At 39.3% G+C, this 17357-nt stretch overlaps 1 protein-coding gene across 1 annotated transcript in view; it reads right to left on the reverse strand.

Moving 5' to 3' along the window:
* LOC140462914 (transcription initiation factor TFIID subunit 4-like) overlaps window positions 1-17357 on the reverse strand; it is a 102006-nt gene that overhangs the window by 11711 nt on the left and 72938 nt on the right. Inside the window, exons 6-12 of the mRNA XM_072556392.1 lie at window positions 17258-17347; window positions 16305-16538; window positions 13641-13779; window positions 7064-7193; window positions 5959-6128; window positions 4887-5017; window positions 3342-3467 (exon numbers count right to left, since the gene is read on the reverse strand). Of these exons, the coding sequence (XP_072412493.1) occupies window positions 3342-3467; window positions 4887-5017; window positions 5959-6128; window positions 7064-7193; window positions 13641-13779; window positions 16305-16538; window positions 17258-17347 (1020 nt within the window). The remainder of the gene's footprint in view (window positions 1-3341; window positions 3468-4886; window positions 5018-5958; window positions 6129-7063; window positions 7194-13640; window positions 13780-16304; window positions 16539-17257; window positions 17348-17357) is intronic.

Consider the following 17357-nt stretch of genomic DNA (forward strand, 5'->3'; position numbering starts at 1 on the left):
GAGATGGCTGGTTTGAACAATGACTGGTTTGGAAAGATACTTGCTTCATCTGGTTATGTTAGAGGGAAGCCTATTAAGAACAAGCTTATTAAGAGGAAAGCTTGCTTAGAACAAGCTGCCGAGCTAACCTCTCCTATTCTGAAAAGGAAACCCAGTTGTTGAGTTTAGAGTGAAACCTATTTGTTCTTTTGAGAGAGCGACTGCAAGAGCATTTCAAAATTGTTTCCTGAGCAAGCTGTATTTACAAACCTTCAGAGATTAACCATGTGTGATTAGTGATAATCACTTGTGCCTGAACACCAGAGCAACACCCTTTGGAATATTCTATACTTTATTCCTTTTCCCTTCAAGAATAACCCACTGGCCAAAAAGCATTTTTTTTTCCCCAGAAAGTCAATGTTTGTAGAGAAATCTAATCTTTTCTCCTCTTTTACTGAAGAGAGAGAGAGATGGAGAGATGTTTTAGGGATATTTACAGGAAGAAGCATTTAAACTTCTCTATTACTGGCTGTGTATGTTAACCAATTATTGCACCTTTGTGGAATAAGACCACAAGATATAGGAGCAGAAGTTAGGCTATTCAGCCCATCAAGTCTAATCCACTATTCAATCATGGCTGATACGTTTCTCAACCCCATTCTCCTGCTTTGTCCCCTTACCCCTCGATCCTCTTGACAATCAAGAACCTATCTCGGTGTCTTAAATATACTCAATGATCTGACCTCCACAGTCTTCTGTGGCAGTGAATTTCATACATTCACCACTCTCTGGCTGAAGTTTCTCCTTATCTCCACTCTAAAATGTCTTCCTTTTACTCGAAGGCTGTGCCCTTGGGTTCTAGTCTCACAAAACAATGGTAACATCTTCCCAACATCCACTCTGTCCAGGCCATTCAGTATTCTATAAGTTTCAATTAGATCCCACCGCTGCCCCCCCCCTCCCCCATCCTCTAAACTCCAAGTATAGACTCCAAGTATAGACTCCAAGTCTAGAACTCCCAAGTGTCTTTGCATTTCAGACTTCTGAATTTTCTCACTACTTAGAAAACAGCCCATGCTTCTATTCTTCCTACCAAAGTGCATGACCTCATACTTTCCCACGTTGTACTCAATCTGTCACTTCTTCGCCCACTCTCCTAACCTGTCCAAATCTTTCTGCAGCCTTCCCAACTCCTCAATACTACAAGTCCCTCTAACTATCTTTGTATTATCTGCCCTCAGTTCCTTCATCTAGATCATTAATGCATAAAGTGAAAAGTTGTGGTCCCAACACTGACCCTTGCAGAACACAAGCTCTCACTTGTTTTGATAAGAAATCCACAATTATGTTTAAGAAACCTAATTGACAGATCTTGTTCTTTGCAACCTGATAAACTATTTTACTGGTCATCTTAGTAACTGGAAAATGTATTTTTGTTTTATGGGTGAACTGTTGAGTAGAGTGACCAGAGTGATGGTACATGCCAGCTTTAATTATAACACTTCTACGTAATGAAATACTTTGCTCATTAATCTCACCACCCTATCACACGCATCATTTTGTTATTCCTGCCCCCTTCCCTTCCACTGATTTCAAACCTCTTACATTTCTATCTTTCTTCACTTCTGATGAAAGGATTTCAACCCGAAATACTAATAGAGTTCCTTGCCACAAATGATGCCTGACCTACTATTGGCTTACATTGTTACATTATTAACTCAAATCACTCCAGTATTGTGTTTATATATCAGAGACAAGTGTATTGTGTGCAAGCTAAAGCTTTATTTCAATGTACTATTTATAACCCACAATAATCAACCTGGTGCAATGAAATACAGGTTTGTGGATTGAGTGAAGCTAAAATAAATTTTCTTTTAAAGTATGACCTAAGATTAATTACAATGTGCTGAGTAATGACAGTTCAAGAAATGTAGACATTATAACTTCCAGTTGGTACATTAAAGGTGGTGCAATTTGCTGCTGTTTCAGGTGGATGGTAAAGCCAAAAAATAACCGAACTAGTATTTCTTAAAATTAAAAAAAAACAAACTCCACTTAGCAGATGTCTTATTTAAATATGAACAGTTCCAGCAGGTGCCTTCCATAAATGTAAACGCTATGTGCAGAATTTTATCACTCAGATGATCACATTATATTGAGGTGGGAACAGATAATTGAAATCGTTTGGAGACCTGACTTGTTCCAAAATCTGCAGCATTTTAAAAAGCCCTGTGTACCAGACACAATTAAAAAGTTGATTAAAACTGTATATCTGATTTGCTGACCCTATTAAATTAGTAGTGCAGTGTAAATACATATTGGATATGTCCCCAAATAACAAGTATGTTTAATACAGTATAATGACTTTGGAAAGTTAAGGTAACTTTGTAATGGATTCCTATGCTTACGAAGAAAACAGTTAACTCTACTTTCTCGCTATAAGCAACTGCCCATCAACATGGGACCATATCACTAAAGGGAACTGCACTTTTCTATGCATTATATCAGTACAATGAGAAGTCTTAAATCGCTAAATATGAGGGGTTTCATTGGCATGCAGTCCCTGTAAATGGGCAAGCTTTTTTTTAAACCTCATTCATGTGCAATGATGCTGGCAAGATAATGCTGCATTTATTATCTATCTATAATTCCCTTCAAACTAAGTGCTATGTTAGGCCACTTCAAAAGGGCATTAAGAATCCAGTGCAACGTGGAATGGGTGTCACAGGTTGGTTACATTATGTGAGGTTGTCTGGTTTTCTTTCCTGAAGAACATTAAATGATTCCGTGACTTCTAGCCACTTCTTTGGTCATTACAACTGTCATTTGTATTCAGTTGTGAAATGGATGAATCAATATGCTCTGCCATGTGAACCAGCATTGATTTTGAAAGCTTGCTTGTGAAACTGTGTGTTGAGGCCCAGCAGATGAAGTAATCAAACTTGATATTTACTTTCAGTAATATGCATTGACACAATATCAGCACAGCTGCCAATTCAGTCTCCTCTTGTACTGTGCAGCTTGTTCAGGTCTTTGTTTAAACTTAATAAATATGTAGTTCAAAGCAGGTGGATGTATGTCTACAACCCAAGCTGTGATTTTGCAGTAGAAAAGGTAAAATTGGTGATCAAAGACCCTAAGATTTCTTAAGCATTTCAGGCTAGTAACAAGTACATATCATGTTCACAAGTACTCAGTTGAATACATGCATTTAATATTTGTATCAATGTCGCCTTTGGCTCAGCATTCATTCTATATGTTTGGTATTAGATTAACCTTTTGCAAGACTAAAGTGAGAGTTTAATGTATTACAACATCCCCTTCTGTTTGATTTAATTTAAATTCCACTTAACACCGCTTACCTTTGCTGCTCGCATTAAAATTTCTCTTTCTTGTTCATCTTTTCTCTGCTTTTCTATTTGATCTAGTTGTTCAAAGAACTTGAGCTGTGACTTTACATCATTTAACTGCTCATACCTGTCGTCCTCCTGAAATCAAAAGATAAACGTTAAATTATTTCAGATTGTGAAAATAGTGAAGTAATTCTTACACAAAAACCTTGACAATCAGACTGCCCTATCACCAATTCCCTGTTTTATGCAGGTTTGTGAAGAGCAACATTCCAATGTGCAAAGACCTCAGTTAATGCCTTGCATAGGACAGTACAGTGGCTCAGTGGTTAGCACTGATGCCTCACAATGCCAGTGACCCGGGTTCGATTCCAGCCTTTGGTTACTATCTGTGTGGTGTTTGCACATTCTCCCCGTATCAGCAGGTGCTCTGGTTTCCTCCCGCAGTCCAAAGATGTGTCGGTTAGGTAGACTGGCCATGCTAAATTGTCCTGTAATATCCAGGGATGTGCAGGGTAGATGGATTAACCACAGTAATAGAATGGGGGTTACGGGGATTGGGTTTTGGGGTCTGAATGGGATGCTTCTTCGGAGGGTCAGTTCTGGCTCAATTGGCAAAATAGTCTCTTCCTGCACTGTGGGAATTCTATATGTTCTATAAATAGCCCATTTGTGCTGGATAAGAGGCAAAACGTTCTGCTCATTGCCCTCCTGTCATTTGACTGCTATCCTACTTGCTAACAACAAATTATGTAACAAAAATAAATTGCTGTTAAACTTGTTGCTTATTCCTGAAATGAAAAACAGAAATATTCTGTGTATTTGTAGTGATACCCCCTTACAAAAAGGATCTTTGAAATAATCATTCACATGCAAGTTGTTTTGTTAAGTGCAATTAGTCCATATATATTAGTGTTAGTTTACCACCTTTTAAAAAGGTAGTTTGCACTAGTCTCAGCTATGTTCCAAACCTGACAGAAAATGTGAACATCCCACTAATAAACCCTCTGAGATGTACTGTTCTGCAATACAATCAATACAAACTTTTGGCTACTGTTTATACTGAATTAGTTGAGATGGCTGCAAGGTACTAAGATTGGTGTCAGGGTTTCAAATTAGGGAAGGGATCAACTGTAATTTCTACTCCTGATTGCCAATTATTATGCTAGCCAGCAAGTATTAGTTGAAGAGAGTATCAGTCTATGTTCTGAGTTCTTCCTCATTATCAGACTTACCCTGGCCTGATTCCATACTATGAGAATGTTCACTCTGCCCCTTCTCAGTTATGTTGCTGATAGCAATGGTGGCACCTGATGCCATTGAAAATATATCTCAATGAGAATCAATATTTTGAGGAAAGGTGGAGGAGGTGTGGGGTTGTTTATAAAAGTTTAAGCTCACAGCAAATACTTGTAGTCTAACCAGTCTTTTTAACATGAAAGGGGTGCAAATTCAGTTAGTTTATGAATCTTTTACTGATAGGATTGATAAAACAACTCAGATTATATTAAAATCAGGCATTTGGTCTAAAGAAACAATAAATGATTTGATACTCACTTTGTATGAGATGTTTCTCTGTTGTGCAACTTCAGATATCTTTTCTACAAGTGTTTGTAATCGTTGTTGGGTGGCATGTGATACAAAATTTACTACATCAGGATGAACGTCAGTAATTCCATGTTTTTTACCTATGCCAAAAAAAGTTAAAATATGTTTAAATAGGTTAAACATTCTTAGCTATATTAATATAGCTTTCCCCTTTGACTAATGCATATTATTCACTGAGCTCAATACAACAGCTACAAGCTACACTTGGCTAATTGTGAGTGAAACACAAGACAAAAACAGTGCACAACTGTTTTGTGATCATTTGTTGCTTTGTTTCATTGGTTAGTTAATGTTGGTAAATGTTTGCTTGACGAACATATTTATTTGGAAGTACACCTAGCTGTGTTGTGAGTATATAGAATATAATTACTGTACGTGGCTAAAACAATCTTGACCATAACTCTTGTTAGTTAGCAATCTTACTGGATAGCACTTGGCAGAATAAGTTTTGAAACTTGTAGTTCCACGTACAAATTTTAGTATATTTAGTTTATTTTTATAAAAATATTGTCAGGAGTCTTCCTTAGAGATATTTCTAAACATTTCTTAAATAGCTTGTCCCAAATCTGTGACTTCTGCCACCTAAATACAAGACCAGTAAATACGTGGGAACACCATCACCTCCAAGTACTCATTCACATCACAGACATTGTAACTTGGAAACGTATCACCAGTCCTTCAACATGGTTAGGTCAAAACCATGGAACTCACTACTTCCTGGTACTGCATGCAGTACCTTCAAAGCACCTTGGATAAAACATCTTCCTTCATAGCACTGTAGTTGTACCTACAGCATCTGGATTGCAGCAATTCAAGGTGACTTACCACCATTCTCTCAAGAGGAGTTATGGATGTGTAATAAATACTGACCATGCCAGTAAGACCCACATTTCATGAATGGAGTTTTAAAAATTTTTGGATGAGGTCATGTTTTTAAAAAGATTCCTTATTGCACTGTTTTTTTCACAAAGTTTTCATAAGTAGGTAGCCATTGTGTGAAAATCAGTTAATATCTCTTTACCTATTTCTAACATTCTTCTGTGCAACGGTGCAGCAAACAGGAATGCCTCATCTTTACACGATCTTGTCAGAGTCCCCACCAGTTCTGAATTTGTTGCCAAAATGCGTGCACTTTCTTCTGAAAGGTTAACTCCAGCCATAGATGCCACATCATTAATATCATCATCATCCCTAGAAAATTTCACACCTACACATTAATGTCATTACAAGAGCTAATCTACAATGTTAGCAATTTGTAAATTTGCATGGAATATTCAACCGAGACACAGATTTGATGAAGTACATTTATCTAGCTAAGGAAGATAGAAGAGTTCCCTATTTAGATTGTACCTGTTTAATAATGCAGGTAAGCATCTGTATGGATCATCCCACCAGCATGCCAGGTAGTTTCCTTTCTTAGAACACTGCAGAGTACCATGATCACAAAGACTGTAATGGGCCAAGCAGAAGGACCAACACAGCTCTCAATGCAACCAGGATCAGGAAAACATGTGGCCCTGCAGTATTATTTTCATATTACAGATTTTTTTAAAAAAGGCCAGTACTTTTTCTTCCTAACAGGAAACAGATCACTTCTGCCACTTGCTTGGCATATGACACCGGGTGTTGTTCCGGGCAGAAGTAAGGACTGCAGATGCTGGAAACCAGGGTTTAGATTAAGAGTGGTGCTGGAAAAGCACAGCAGGTCAGGCAGCATCCGAGGATCAGGAAAATCAACATTTCAGGCAAAAGCCCTTCACTAGGAAAGGGCTTTTCCAGCACCACTCTAATCTAAAAGCCGGGTGTTGTTCCCTCGACAGCAAATTCAAAATCATTGATTACAATGTGCTAATCCACTAAAAAGCATCACACATGTTAACCCTCTAGATATAGAATATTGTTCTAATTAAGTCCAACTTAAGTAACCTGATAAAGGGCCAAGTATGAAAATAAAGTTGACTTTCAAGAACGGCAGTTGGTGATGGGATATTGTTTTTAAAAGGAATATTGTCATATAGGTTTTAATGAGGTGTAAATATTTACTAGGTAAGTACTGTTTTCAACAGTAATCTTTTCCATATTAAGTATCATTTGTTTCTTCCAGAGATATTGATTAAATATCTCACCTGAAAGAGCCACTTGCTGCTGCTGCTGCTGCTGCTTCTTTTAGTTTATTTTTTTGAACGACAGAAGTCTGGACAGAGTAAGTCAAACCAGCTTTAGTTCCTGGCACCACTGTCTGTTTCATAACAGGAACTGTAAAATTATGGAGAAAGTTATGTTAAACAGTGTCCAGTCAGTTTCTCCAATTCAATTAATCACAGTATTTTACTTGTCACTGAAGTTTTTAAGCCTGTTTTTTTTAACTTGCAGATACAAATGCCCACTTGCATCACTTTACATAAACTACATGGGCGGCACGGTGGCACAGTGGTTAGCACTGCTGCCTCTCAGCTCCAGAGACCCGGGTTCAATTCCCACCTCAGGCGACTGACTGTGTGGAGTTTGCACATTCTCCCCATGTCTGCGTGGGTTTCCTCCGGGTGCTCCGGTTTCCTCCCACAGTCCAAAAATGTGCAGGTTAGGTGAATTGACTATGCTAAATAGCCTGTAGTGTTAGGTGAAGGGGTAAATGTAGGGGAATGGGTCTGGGTGGCTTGCACTTCGGCGGATCGGTGTGGACTTGTTGGGCCGAAGGGTCTGTTTCCACACTGTAACTAATCTACATATAAACAGTCAATTTGAGGATAACAACTGCAAGATTGCTTTTGTACCAGGTTTGTAGGAGCAATCCTCATGGCAGATCCTTATGTAGATAAGCCAACAAGAGGTGAGGCCATACTGGATTTGGTTCTGGGTAACGAACCAGGCCAGGTATTAGAACTAGAGGTAGGTGAGCACTTTGGGGACAGTGACCACAATTCGGTGATTTTTACTCTAGTGATGGAGAGGGATAAGTGTGTACTACAGGGCAAGAGTTATAGCTGGGGGCAGGGAAATTATGATGCGTTGAGGCATGACTTAGGATGTGTGGATTGGAAAAGTAGATTCCAAGGCAAGAGCGTAATTGATATGTGGAACTTGTTCAAGGAGCAACTATTGAGTGTCCTTGATAAGTACGTACCTATCAGGCAGGGAGGAAAGGGTCGTGTGAGGGAGCCGTGGTTTAATAAGGAGTTGGAATCCCTTGTTAAATGGAAGAGGGCGGCCTTTGTAAAGATGAGGCGTGAAGGTTCAATAGGGGCGATTGAGAGTTATAAGGTAGCCCGGAAGGACCTGAAGAGAGAGCTAAGAGCAGCAAGGAGGGGACATGAAAGGTCCTTAGTTGGTAGGATTAGGGAAAACCCTAAGGCTTTCTATATGTATGTTAGGAATAAAAGAATGACTAGGGAAGGAATTGGTCCAATCAAGGATAGTAATGGGAAGTTGCGTGTGGAGGCTGAAGAGATTGGGGAGGCGCTGAATGAATACTTTTCGTCAGTATTCACTCAGGAACAGGACATTGTTGTCGATATGAATACTGAGGCACGAATAAGTAGAATGGATGGCTTTGAGATATGTAGAGAAGAGGTGTTGGAAATTCTGGCAAGGGTGAAAATAGATAAGTCCCCTGGGCCTGATGGCATTTATCCTAGGATTCTCTGGGAAGCAAGGGAGGAGATTGCAGAGCCATTGGCCTTGATTTTTGTGTCCTCTTTGTCGACAGGAGTAGTGCCAGAGGACTGGAGGCTAGCAAACGTGGTTCCCTTGTTCAAGAAGGGGAGTAGGGATAATCCTAGTAACTATAGGCCAGTGAGTCTCACTTCTGTTGTGGGCAAAGTCTTAGAGAGAATTGTAAGGGATAGGATTTATGCACATCTGGATAAGAATGATGTGATCAAGGATAGTCAGCATGGTTTTGTGAAGGGCAGGTCGTGCCTCACAAACCTTATTGAATTCTTTGAGAAGGTGACGAAGGAGGTAGATGAGGGGAAAGCGGTAGATGTGGTATATATGGATTTTAGTAAGGCGTTTGATAAGGTCCCCCATGGTAGGCTACTGCAGAAAATACAGAGATATGGCATTGAGGGTGAGTTGGAGGTTTGGATTAGGAATTGGCTCTCTGGAAGAAGACAGAGGGTAGTAGTTGATGGCAAAGGTTCATCTTGGAGTGCCGTCACTAGCGGTGTTCCGCAAGGATCTGTTTTGGGACCATTGCTGTTTGTCATTTTTATAAATGACCTGGAGGAAGGGTTAGAAGGTTGGGTGAGCAAGTTTGCGGATGATACGAAAGTCGGAGTTGTAGACAGTGAGGAAGGATATGGCAGGTTACAGCGGGATATAGAGAAGCTGCAGAGCTGGGCAGAAAGGTGGCAAATGGAGTTCAATGTAGCTAAGTGTGAAGTGATTCACTTTGGTAAGAGTAATAAAAAGATGGATTACTGGGCTAATGGTAGACTACTTGGTAGTGTGGAAGAGCAGAGGGATCTTGGTGTCCATGTACACAGATCTCTGAAAGTTGCCACCCAGGTAAATAGTGCAGTGAAGAAGGCATATGGCGTACTGGCTTTTATTGGTAGAGGAATTGAGTTCCGGAGTCCTGAGGTCATGCTGCAGTTGTATAAGACTCTGGTGCGGCTGCATCTGGAATATTGTGTGCAGTTTTGGTCGCCATACTATAGGAAGGATGTGGAGGCACTGGAACGGGTGCAGAGGAAGTTTACCAGGATGTTGCCTGGTATGGTAGGAAGATCCTATGAGGAAAGGCTGAGGCACTTGGGGTTGTTTTCTTTGGAGAAAAGAAGGTTTAGGGGTGATTTGATAGAGGTGTACAAGATGATTAGGGGGTTAGATAGGGTTGACAGTGAGAAGCTTTTTCCACGTATGGAGTCAGCTATTACAAGGGAGCATACCTTTAAATTAAGGGGGGGTAGATATAGGACTGATGTTAGGGGTAGGTTCTTCACTCAGCGAGTCGTCAGTTCATGGAATGCCCTGCCAGTAGCAGTAGTGGACTCTCCCTCTTTATGGGTATTTAAGCGGGCATTGGATAGGTATATGGAGGATAGTGGGTTAGTGTAGGTTAGGTGGGCTTTGATCGGCGCAACATCGAGGGCCGAAGGGCCTGTACTGCGCTGTATTCTTCTATGTTCTATGTTCTATCACCTTTGTTCGAGGTTGTCTGCATCAGTGCTCAACACGAGGTAGGTTTGTTAATACCATCCTTTTTCAGAATTGGGATCTTCTGGGCCCCCTTGATCTAATATGGTAGAGGAAAACTACTTGGTAGTCCAATGTGAAATGCTAGTCTTAAACAAAATGATTTATTCTGTGGTAGCAACTACGGACAAGATACATTAATGTGATAGACATGATTACAGAAACTATGAGGAGCACTTAGATACTGGTCTTATTCCTTTGGGATCCTACACTGTTCTCTCAGAAGTCTGTACATCATCATGGTGGATGGGGTTTGTGGCACCTCTCAGACCCTTACATCCTTATACAATAGCAACTCAAATGAATTACATCTCCTAAGTATTATCTGGTATTAATAACAGAAGTTCCTTAATGTGCAAACACCACATTTCTTCTAGTCACAAAATAATCTCGAAAGACATTTGGAAATAAAAACATGTTGGCAAAATCTATGCAAATCCTTGTAAAATATTCCCTTCATCAGTTTTACCCTTGTGCAGTTCTATGTACGTTACAGGGTTTGCTTGTGATTTATGACCTTATGGAGGGTGATGGTTAACATACTTGGCAGACTTTAGTGCAAGATAGATGTGGGCAGAAGAATTTTTGAGAGGTAAAATTTACAGAGGTGGAGTATAGAAGGCCAGGTAGTGTTATTAAAATAACTGACTGCGAAAACAGCAAAGACCAAATTGCGAACTTTCGCAGCAAACAATATAAGAATGAGAGGGAGGCAGTATTACAAAGATGGAAGCAGGTATTTTTGTGATGGACAATAGATTGTCCAATGTTTGCTTTAACACAGTGGAGGTTTCTGTCTTCACAATGTTTACACGGAAAAAAGCACGATCTACCCAAAAGTGAACATCGCTTGATCAATTTGATATCACTGAGGCACTGGGAAAGGAGACCGGATGTGGTTTTGAGAGCTATGTATCAAAGTAGAAGCTGATCTTTTTCTTTAATTGTGTTACCAAGGGAAAGAAATGCAAAAGGAAGAAATGAAGGAACAAGATGGATTCTTGTTCTTGGAACTCCATAAACAATATGTGCACCACAGAAAGAGGAAACCCCCACCCTCTCTACAATAAGACTGCACAGAAAGAAAGGGATAAGGCACTTCTTTGTGTGGATTGTGATTAGAATAGATGACTGGTCATGCTAAGAAACTGCCACATTATCAAAACTGTTACTGTAAACAGGAAAAGGCTACAGAAAAATGTCTACTTTGATCAGCCTCTGAAAAAACATTTGTCATGATTTCTGTATTCAATTGTTCACATATAATCTGCCTTTCAGCTTATTGTTTTTACTAAGTGTTTTTAAGTGTTGATGCGATGCAATAATTTGGGTATATTACCAACTAGCATTGTTATTGTCGGAACATTTAACATATTCACACTAAATTTCACTCTACATCACTCCATGCTCAACCCAAAAATAATGTGCACTGTTAACTACAAGCTTTAGTTGAAGTTTCAAGAGCATTCTAATATTTTAGTCTGAACGTTCAGGGCCAGTGTTTTGATGAAATAATTCTTGTCATAGGAGGTGCTTAAAAGTGAATTATTTCACAATGTTTGATTTATTTCAATTCATTTGTCTGATAAGTACAGCTGATTTGACTTCCTAAAGGTAAGCTTTTGAAAGCATAATTTTTATATCAAAAATGTATTTTGAATAATTAAAACCAAGACTACTGCAGATAAATGTAACAAGACCCAGGTTCCATAAAAATAGGTAATGTTCGGGGAGGTAAGCGAGATGTATAAATTTGAGTTTGATGCACTGTTCTCGTAACTATGCTTAAAGTATGCAAATAAGCCAGTAACTGCACATAAAAAGCAATCATGCATTAAGTCAGGGTTGTGAACCTTTGGAAATTCCAGCCCAGAAAGCTGCAGGCGCACAGTCATTGAGGACATTTAAGATGACTGACATCAAAAGGTTTTCGAACATGAAGAGAATTAGGGCAAGTTGGAAATGAGGTAGAAGAAAAGATATGATTTTACTGAAAGATGAAGCACATTCAAGCAGATGCAAGACCTTCACTTTCTCCTACATCCTATCTCCTTAGAGATGTTTCAATTCTGTCATACATGTTCAACCATTCCTTCATTTCCTAATGACAACTGAATTGCAACTTGCAGGATGGTGATTCACAAGTGCAGTTTTACTTCTAAAGCTGATTAAAGTTTGATTACAAATTCAGATAATTAGCCTCCTCTCTACATATGATAAAAACTAATGTCTGTATATGTTTCTCCATATCAACATTTTCATTGTACATCACTATATCTGCATCTTTTAAATGGAATTTAATGTAATTACACACTCAACAATTCTGTTGCACCACACTAGTTTTGTACTACCTGTATGTCACTTCCTCTCTCTGTCCTATGTTGCCACCTACTGTATTTCTTTTGTTTCCCAACCTAACTTTGATAAACTATTACATTAAGGGCAAAGTCTACAACTTTAAAATTGGACTGAATTAAATGTATATTCTCTAGTCCAATTCTCTCCATCTCTATGGGAGAAGAAATTCGTTTGCATCTCAGTTTTAAAAGAGAGTGTTACCTTATTTTGTAATTACTAATAGAAACATCTTCTCAACGTCTAAAGCTCCCATAAAATCTTGTTTGTTTCAATAAGATTGCCCCTCATTCTTGGAAAAAGTGAGGACTGCAGATGCTGGGGAACAGAGTCGAAGTGCATGGTGCTGGAAAAGCACAACCGGTCAGGCAGCATCCAAGGAGCAGGAGAGTTGACATAAGCCCTTATTAGATTAGATTAGATTCCCTACAGTGTGGAAACAGGCCCTTCGACCTAACCAGTCCACACCGACCCTCCGAAGAGTAACCCAGCCAATCCCAATTCCCTCTGACGAATGCACCTAACACCATAGGCAATTTAGCATGACCAATTCACCTGGCCTGCACTTCTTTGGACTGTGGGAGGAAACCGGAGCACCCGGAGGAAACCCACGCAAACACAGGGAGAATGTGCAAACTCCACACAGCCAGTCACCCGAGGCTGGAATCTTACCTGGGACCCTGGTGCTGTGCTGTGAGGCAGCAGTGCTAACTACTGAGCCACCTTGCTGCCCCACTTACGAAGGGCTGATGCCCGAAATATCGACTCTCCTGCTCCTCGGATGCTGCCTAACATGCTGTGCTTTTCCAGCACCACACTCTTCCACCCCTCAGTTTTCTAAACTTTAACGAGTAAAGGCCTAAACTATTTAGCTTTCTTGATAAGTCAAACTCTTCATCTTGGGAGTAAGCCAATTAATCTTTTTGAATTGCTTCTAATGCCAGTATGCCTAGTTTTAAACGACAGACAAAAACCATTAACAGTACTCCAGGTGTGGCCTCAGCACCACCCTTTATGGCTGTAGTAGGCATGGGCCAAAGAAATGTACTGAACATAGACTGGTATCTATGTGAGCATATCTAAAGTGATCTGCAGCCTTAACGTTTATATATTTTGTTTTAAGGAGAGTTGAAGAGTATTCATATTTACCAGTTTGAAGTTGCTTCAATTGCACCTGTGAAGAACCAGTCAGCATGATACGGTTCTGAGGTTGCCGAAGTGTCACCATAGGTGTTTGAGTCAGTGTTACCTGCGGCCTGACGATTGTTCCCTGCTGCTGTTGAACAACCTGAAAGCAATTACATGCATTGGATTAAACAGACGTCGAAATAATTTTTAAAAATCTCAGTTGATAATGATCATCGTTCTTCAGGAACTATCCTAAATAACAATTCATTTAAGTAGATGCAGTACCAAAATCAAGAAAACCAGGTTTACAAAAATGAGTATAAAGCAAATAATTATACATGCAGTCTACATGAAACGAATACTTGAATAATGTTCAGAGTGTATTTGGCTTCTTCCCAAGTAAATCCTGTGTTTTACCACACCAACTGTGTTCTGTGCTCCCACAGCAAGGGGATAATTTTAGTTTCAAATGTTATTTTTTAAAAACATAATTTCAAAGTAAAAAACATGTAAACCCAAATGACATATACCACTACTATTTCGGCCATCTGAGGTGAATCTTTCTGGCTCCATTTTAAGTTTGGAGAAAGTGAGGACTGCAGATGCTGGAGATCAGAGCTTAAAAATGTGTTGCTGGAAAAACGCAGCAGGTCAGGCAGCAAAAGAGCAGAAGAATCGACGTTTCGGGCATCAGGAATTCCTGAAGAAGGGCTTATGCCCGAAATGTCGATTCTCCTGTTCCTTTGATGCTGCCTGACCTGCTGCGCTTTTCCAGTAACACATTTTTAAGCTGCATTTTAAGTTTGCTCTGTAACGCTGCAAGCATGAAATGCAGTAAATTAACTTTTGGACACACCGCCTACCTTAAAAAGCCATTTGGATCCTTTAGGGAAAGGAATCCTTTCCAGATCTGGGAAATGTGGGACTCCAGATCTGCAACAATATGGTTGACTCTTAACTGCCCTTTGAAACTGTCAAACAAACTAATCAGTTGCATTCAAGAAGGCAGCTCATTGCCACATTCTCAAGGGCAATAAAGTTTGGACAATAAATTTTGGCTTTGCCAGTGATATTCACATCTCATTAATGAATGAAAAAATTGTAATATTCTGCAATAATGTGAAATAATTAAAATAGTGATTGCCAATCGTATCCCCATAGTGGTTAGTAATGCTTTAAATAGTCACAATGCTCATTATTAAAAGAATACTAAACCTAGTGGTTGTAATTAAGGTAACTAAACACTTTCAATAACTTTAATGATTTAGTATTCAGCAATTTGAAACTTTCCTACAGACATTTTTACATTAAGATGATAATTATTTAATTCCAAAAAGAGAGTCATACAACCCAGAAACAAATCCTTTGGTCCAACTCATTCATGCCAACCAGGTTTCCCAAACTAAACTAGTCTCATTTGCCTGCATTTGGCCCATATCCCTCCTATTCATGTACCTGGAGAAAGTGAAGACTGCAGATGTTCGAGCTCAGAGTCAGAGTCAAAATGTGTGGTGCTGGAAAAACACAGCTGGTCAGGCAGCATGAGGAGCAGAAGAGTCAAAGTTTCAAGCATGAGCTCTTCCTGATGAACAGCTTATGCTCGAAATTTTGACTCTCCTGCTCCTTGGATATTCATATACCTGTCCAAATGTCTTTTCAGTATTTTAACTTTAAATATAAACTACCACTTCCTCTAGCCTAAACTGCATTTTAATCGGGTTGCAAACTAAAAAATAAATTGCAAGAGTATCTATAATTTTACATGACTGGTACTGGTCAATCATTTCTTATTCCCATATTATAGTCTAAAATAAAAAATTATCTAACCCAAATGACAGCCTAAGATTAGCGCTGCTTATAGTTTGCTACATATTGACCAGAAATGTAACCATACCAGTCTTATACTTACTGAAATAAGAGAGCAAGCCAGATTCTGAGAATCCTATGACAAATAACTCAATTCCTGACTTCCCAAAACCTGTCCACCACCTACAAGGCACATGTCAGATGTGCAACTTAATACTTCCCAAGTGCCTGGATGGGTGCAGCAAATCTTAGAATAATCCAAGATAGGCCAGCCCAATTAACTGGCATCCTATCCACCACTTTAAACATTCATTTCATCACCACTTGCATACAGTTGCAGCAGGGTGTGCCTCTACAAGAGACAATGCAGCAATTCATCAAGATCCCACAGACAACACCATACAAACTTGTGACCTCCGTCATCTCGAAGGACAAGGACAGCAGCTGCATTAGAACACTACTACCTGCAAGATCCTTCGCAAGGCATCCACCAGCCTGACTTCAAACTATATTACCTTTCCTTCACCATTGCTGGGTAAAAGACCTGAAGCTCCCACCCTACCAGTACTATGGGTTACCTCCAGATTGTGGGCTGCAGCAATTCATGAGTCAGTATACCAACATCTGCTCAAGGGCATTTAGGGATGGTTAATAAATGCTGTCTTGCCAGCAACCTCACATGCTAAAAACAAAATTATTAAAATAGTTGTTCAACAACTCACCTTTCAAGCTGAAAGAGTTTATTCAGATAATCTATGTGAGGTTATCTCGAATGGACAGTTCTGAACAAAATATGGGGTTATGAGAATGCCTGAAATATGCTAAATGCATATAGGTTACACTTTGTCCTTAAATGGCAGCTGTATGGATTAGTCTTACCTTGCCAGTTTGCACTGACTGTCCAGGTTGTGTTAAACTTAGCACAGGATGTTGGAGAGTGCTAGTTACTGTAGCTGTAGCAGTAGTTGTTCTTACTACAGGTCGTTGTTGAACAGTATTTCCCAGTACCACTGCTGTCAATGCTGTTGTAGTCTGAGTTGAGGATTGCTGTTGACTTTGCTGAATAAAAGCTTGCGAGTCTTGGGTGAGTTGGCGCAAGGCTGGCAAACTCCGCTGGAAAAACACAGAATAGTTAAACATTTGTGCTAATCTTATTTTGAATTTATAAATTAATTCTGTGTAACTGAACTTCTAATTGGATCATCTGTTTTAAAATACTAGCAATTTTATTTTATTGAAATCAACCAAACTATTTATTGAGTCCTTGTACTCTAGCAGCAGAACTGACCATATTTCTGATGGATTAGCATCATTATGCATCATTTGTTGGGGATGGAGGAAAGAAAGAAACTTTAAAAATAAATAAATTTTGTCATCTGTATGGTATATTTAAGATGGCTCTCTTTATAACCATCAGATTGATCAAGTTACCCTTTTGGACAAAATTTGACAACTGTTTCAATGAAGTTAGGATAATTATTTTAACCCAAATTGTTGAGAAGTGTCTTAATCAAAAAGAGAAAAACACCATTACTTCTAATAAAATGGTCATCCTTGTTGCCCAAAAGTTTGGGTAATGAAAGATTTGATTCTGAATAACCACTACAATCTTAACAATAAGAATCTGGTATTGAGAAATATTTTTGTAAAATGCAAGCTAAACCGGAGAATACTTTCACAAAAATAAACACATTTCCAGCATAATCCTTGCCTTTTCCAACCAATTTAATTCCCATACAGGGATCATTGACCAGGACAAAAAGAATAGTCACAATTATAGCTACCAAATATGAAAAACACTGTAAACCACACCAAGATAGACAATTAAGTACCTTCAGGAAAGGCACGAGATAGGGTTGAGGCGAGGAGTTGAGCTCCCTGTATAACCGGCTAGTGAAATCTTCTGCTTCAATTTTTCCATCCTGTGAGAAG

This window comes from Chiloscyllium punctatum, chromosome 37, assembly GCF_047496795.1.
Source record: "Chiloscyllium punctatum isolate Juve2018m chromosome 37, sChiPun1.3, whole genome shotgun sequence".
NCBI lineage: Eukaryota > Metazoa > Chordata > Chondrichthyes > Orectolobiformes > Hemiscylliidae > Chiloscyllium > Chiloscyllium punctatum.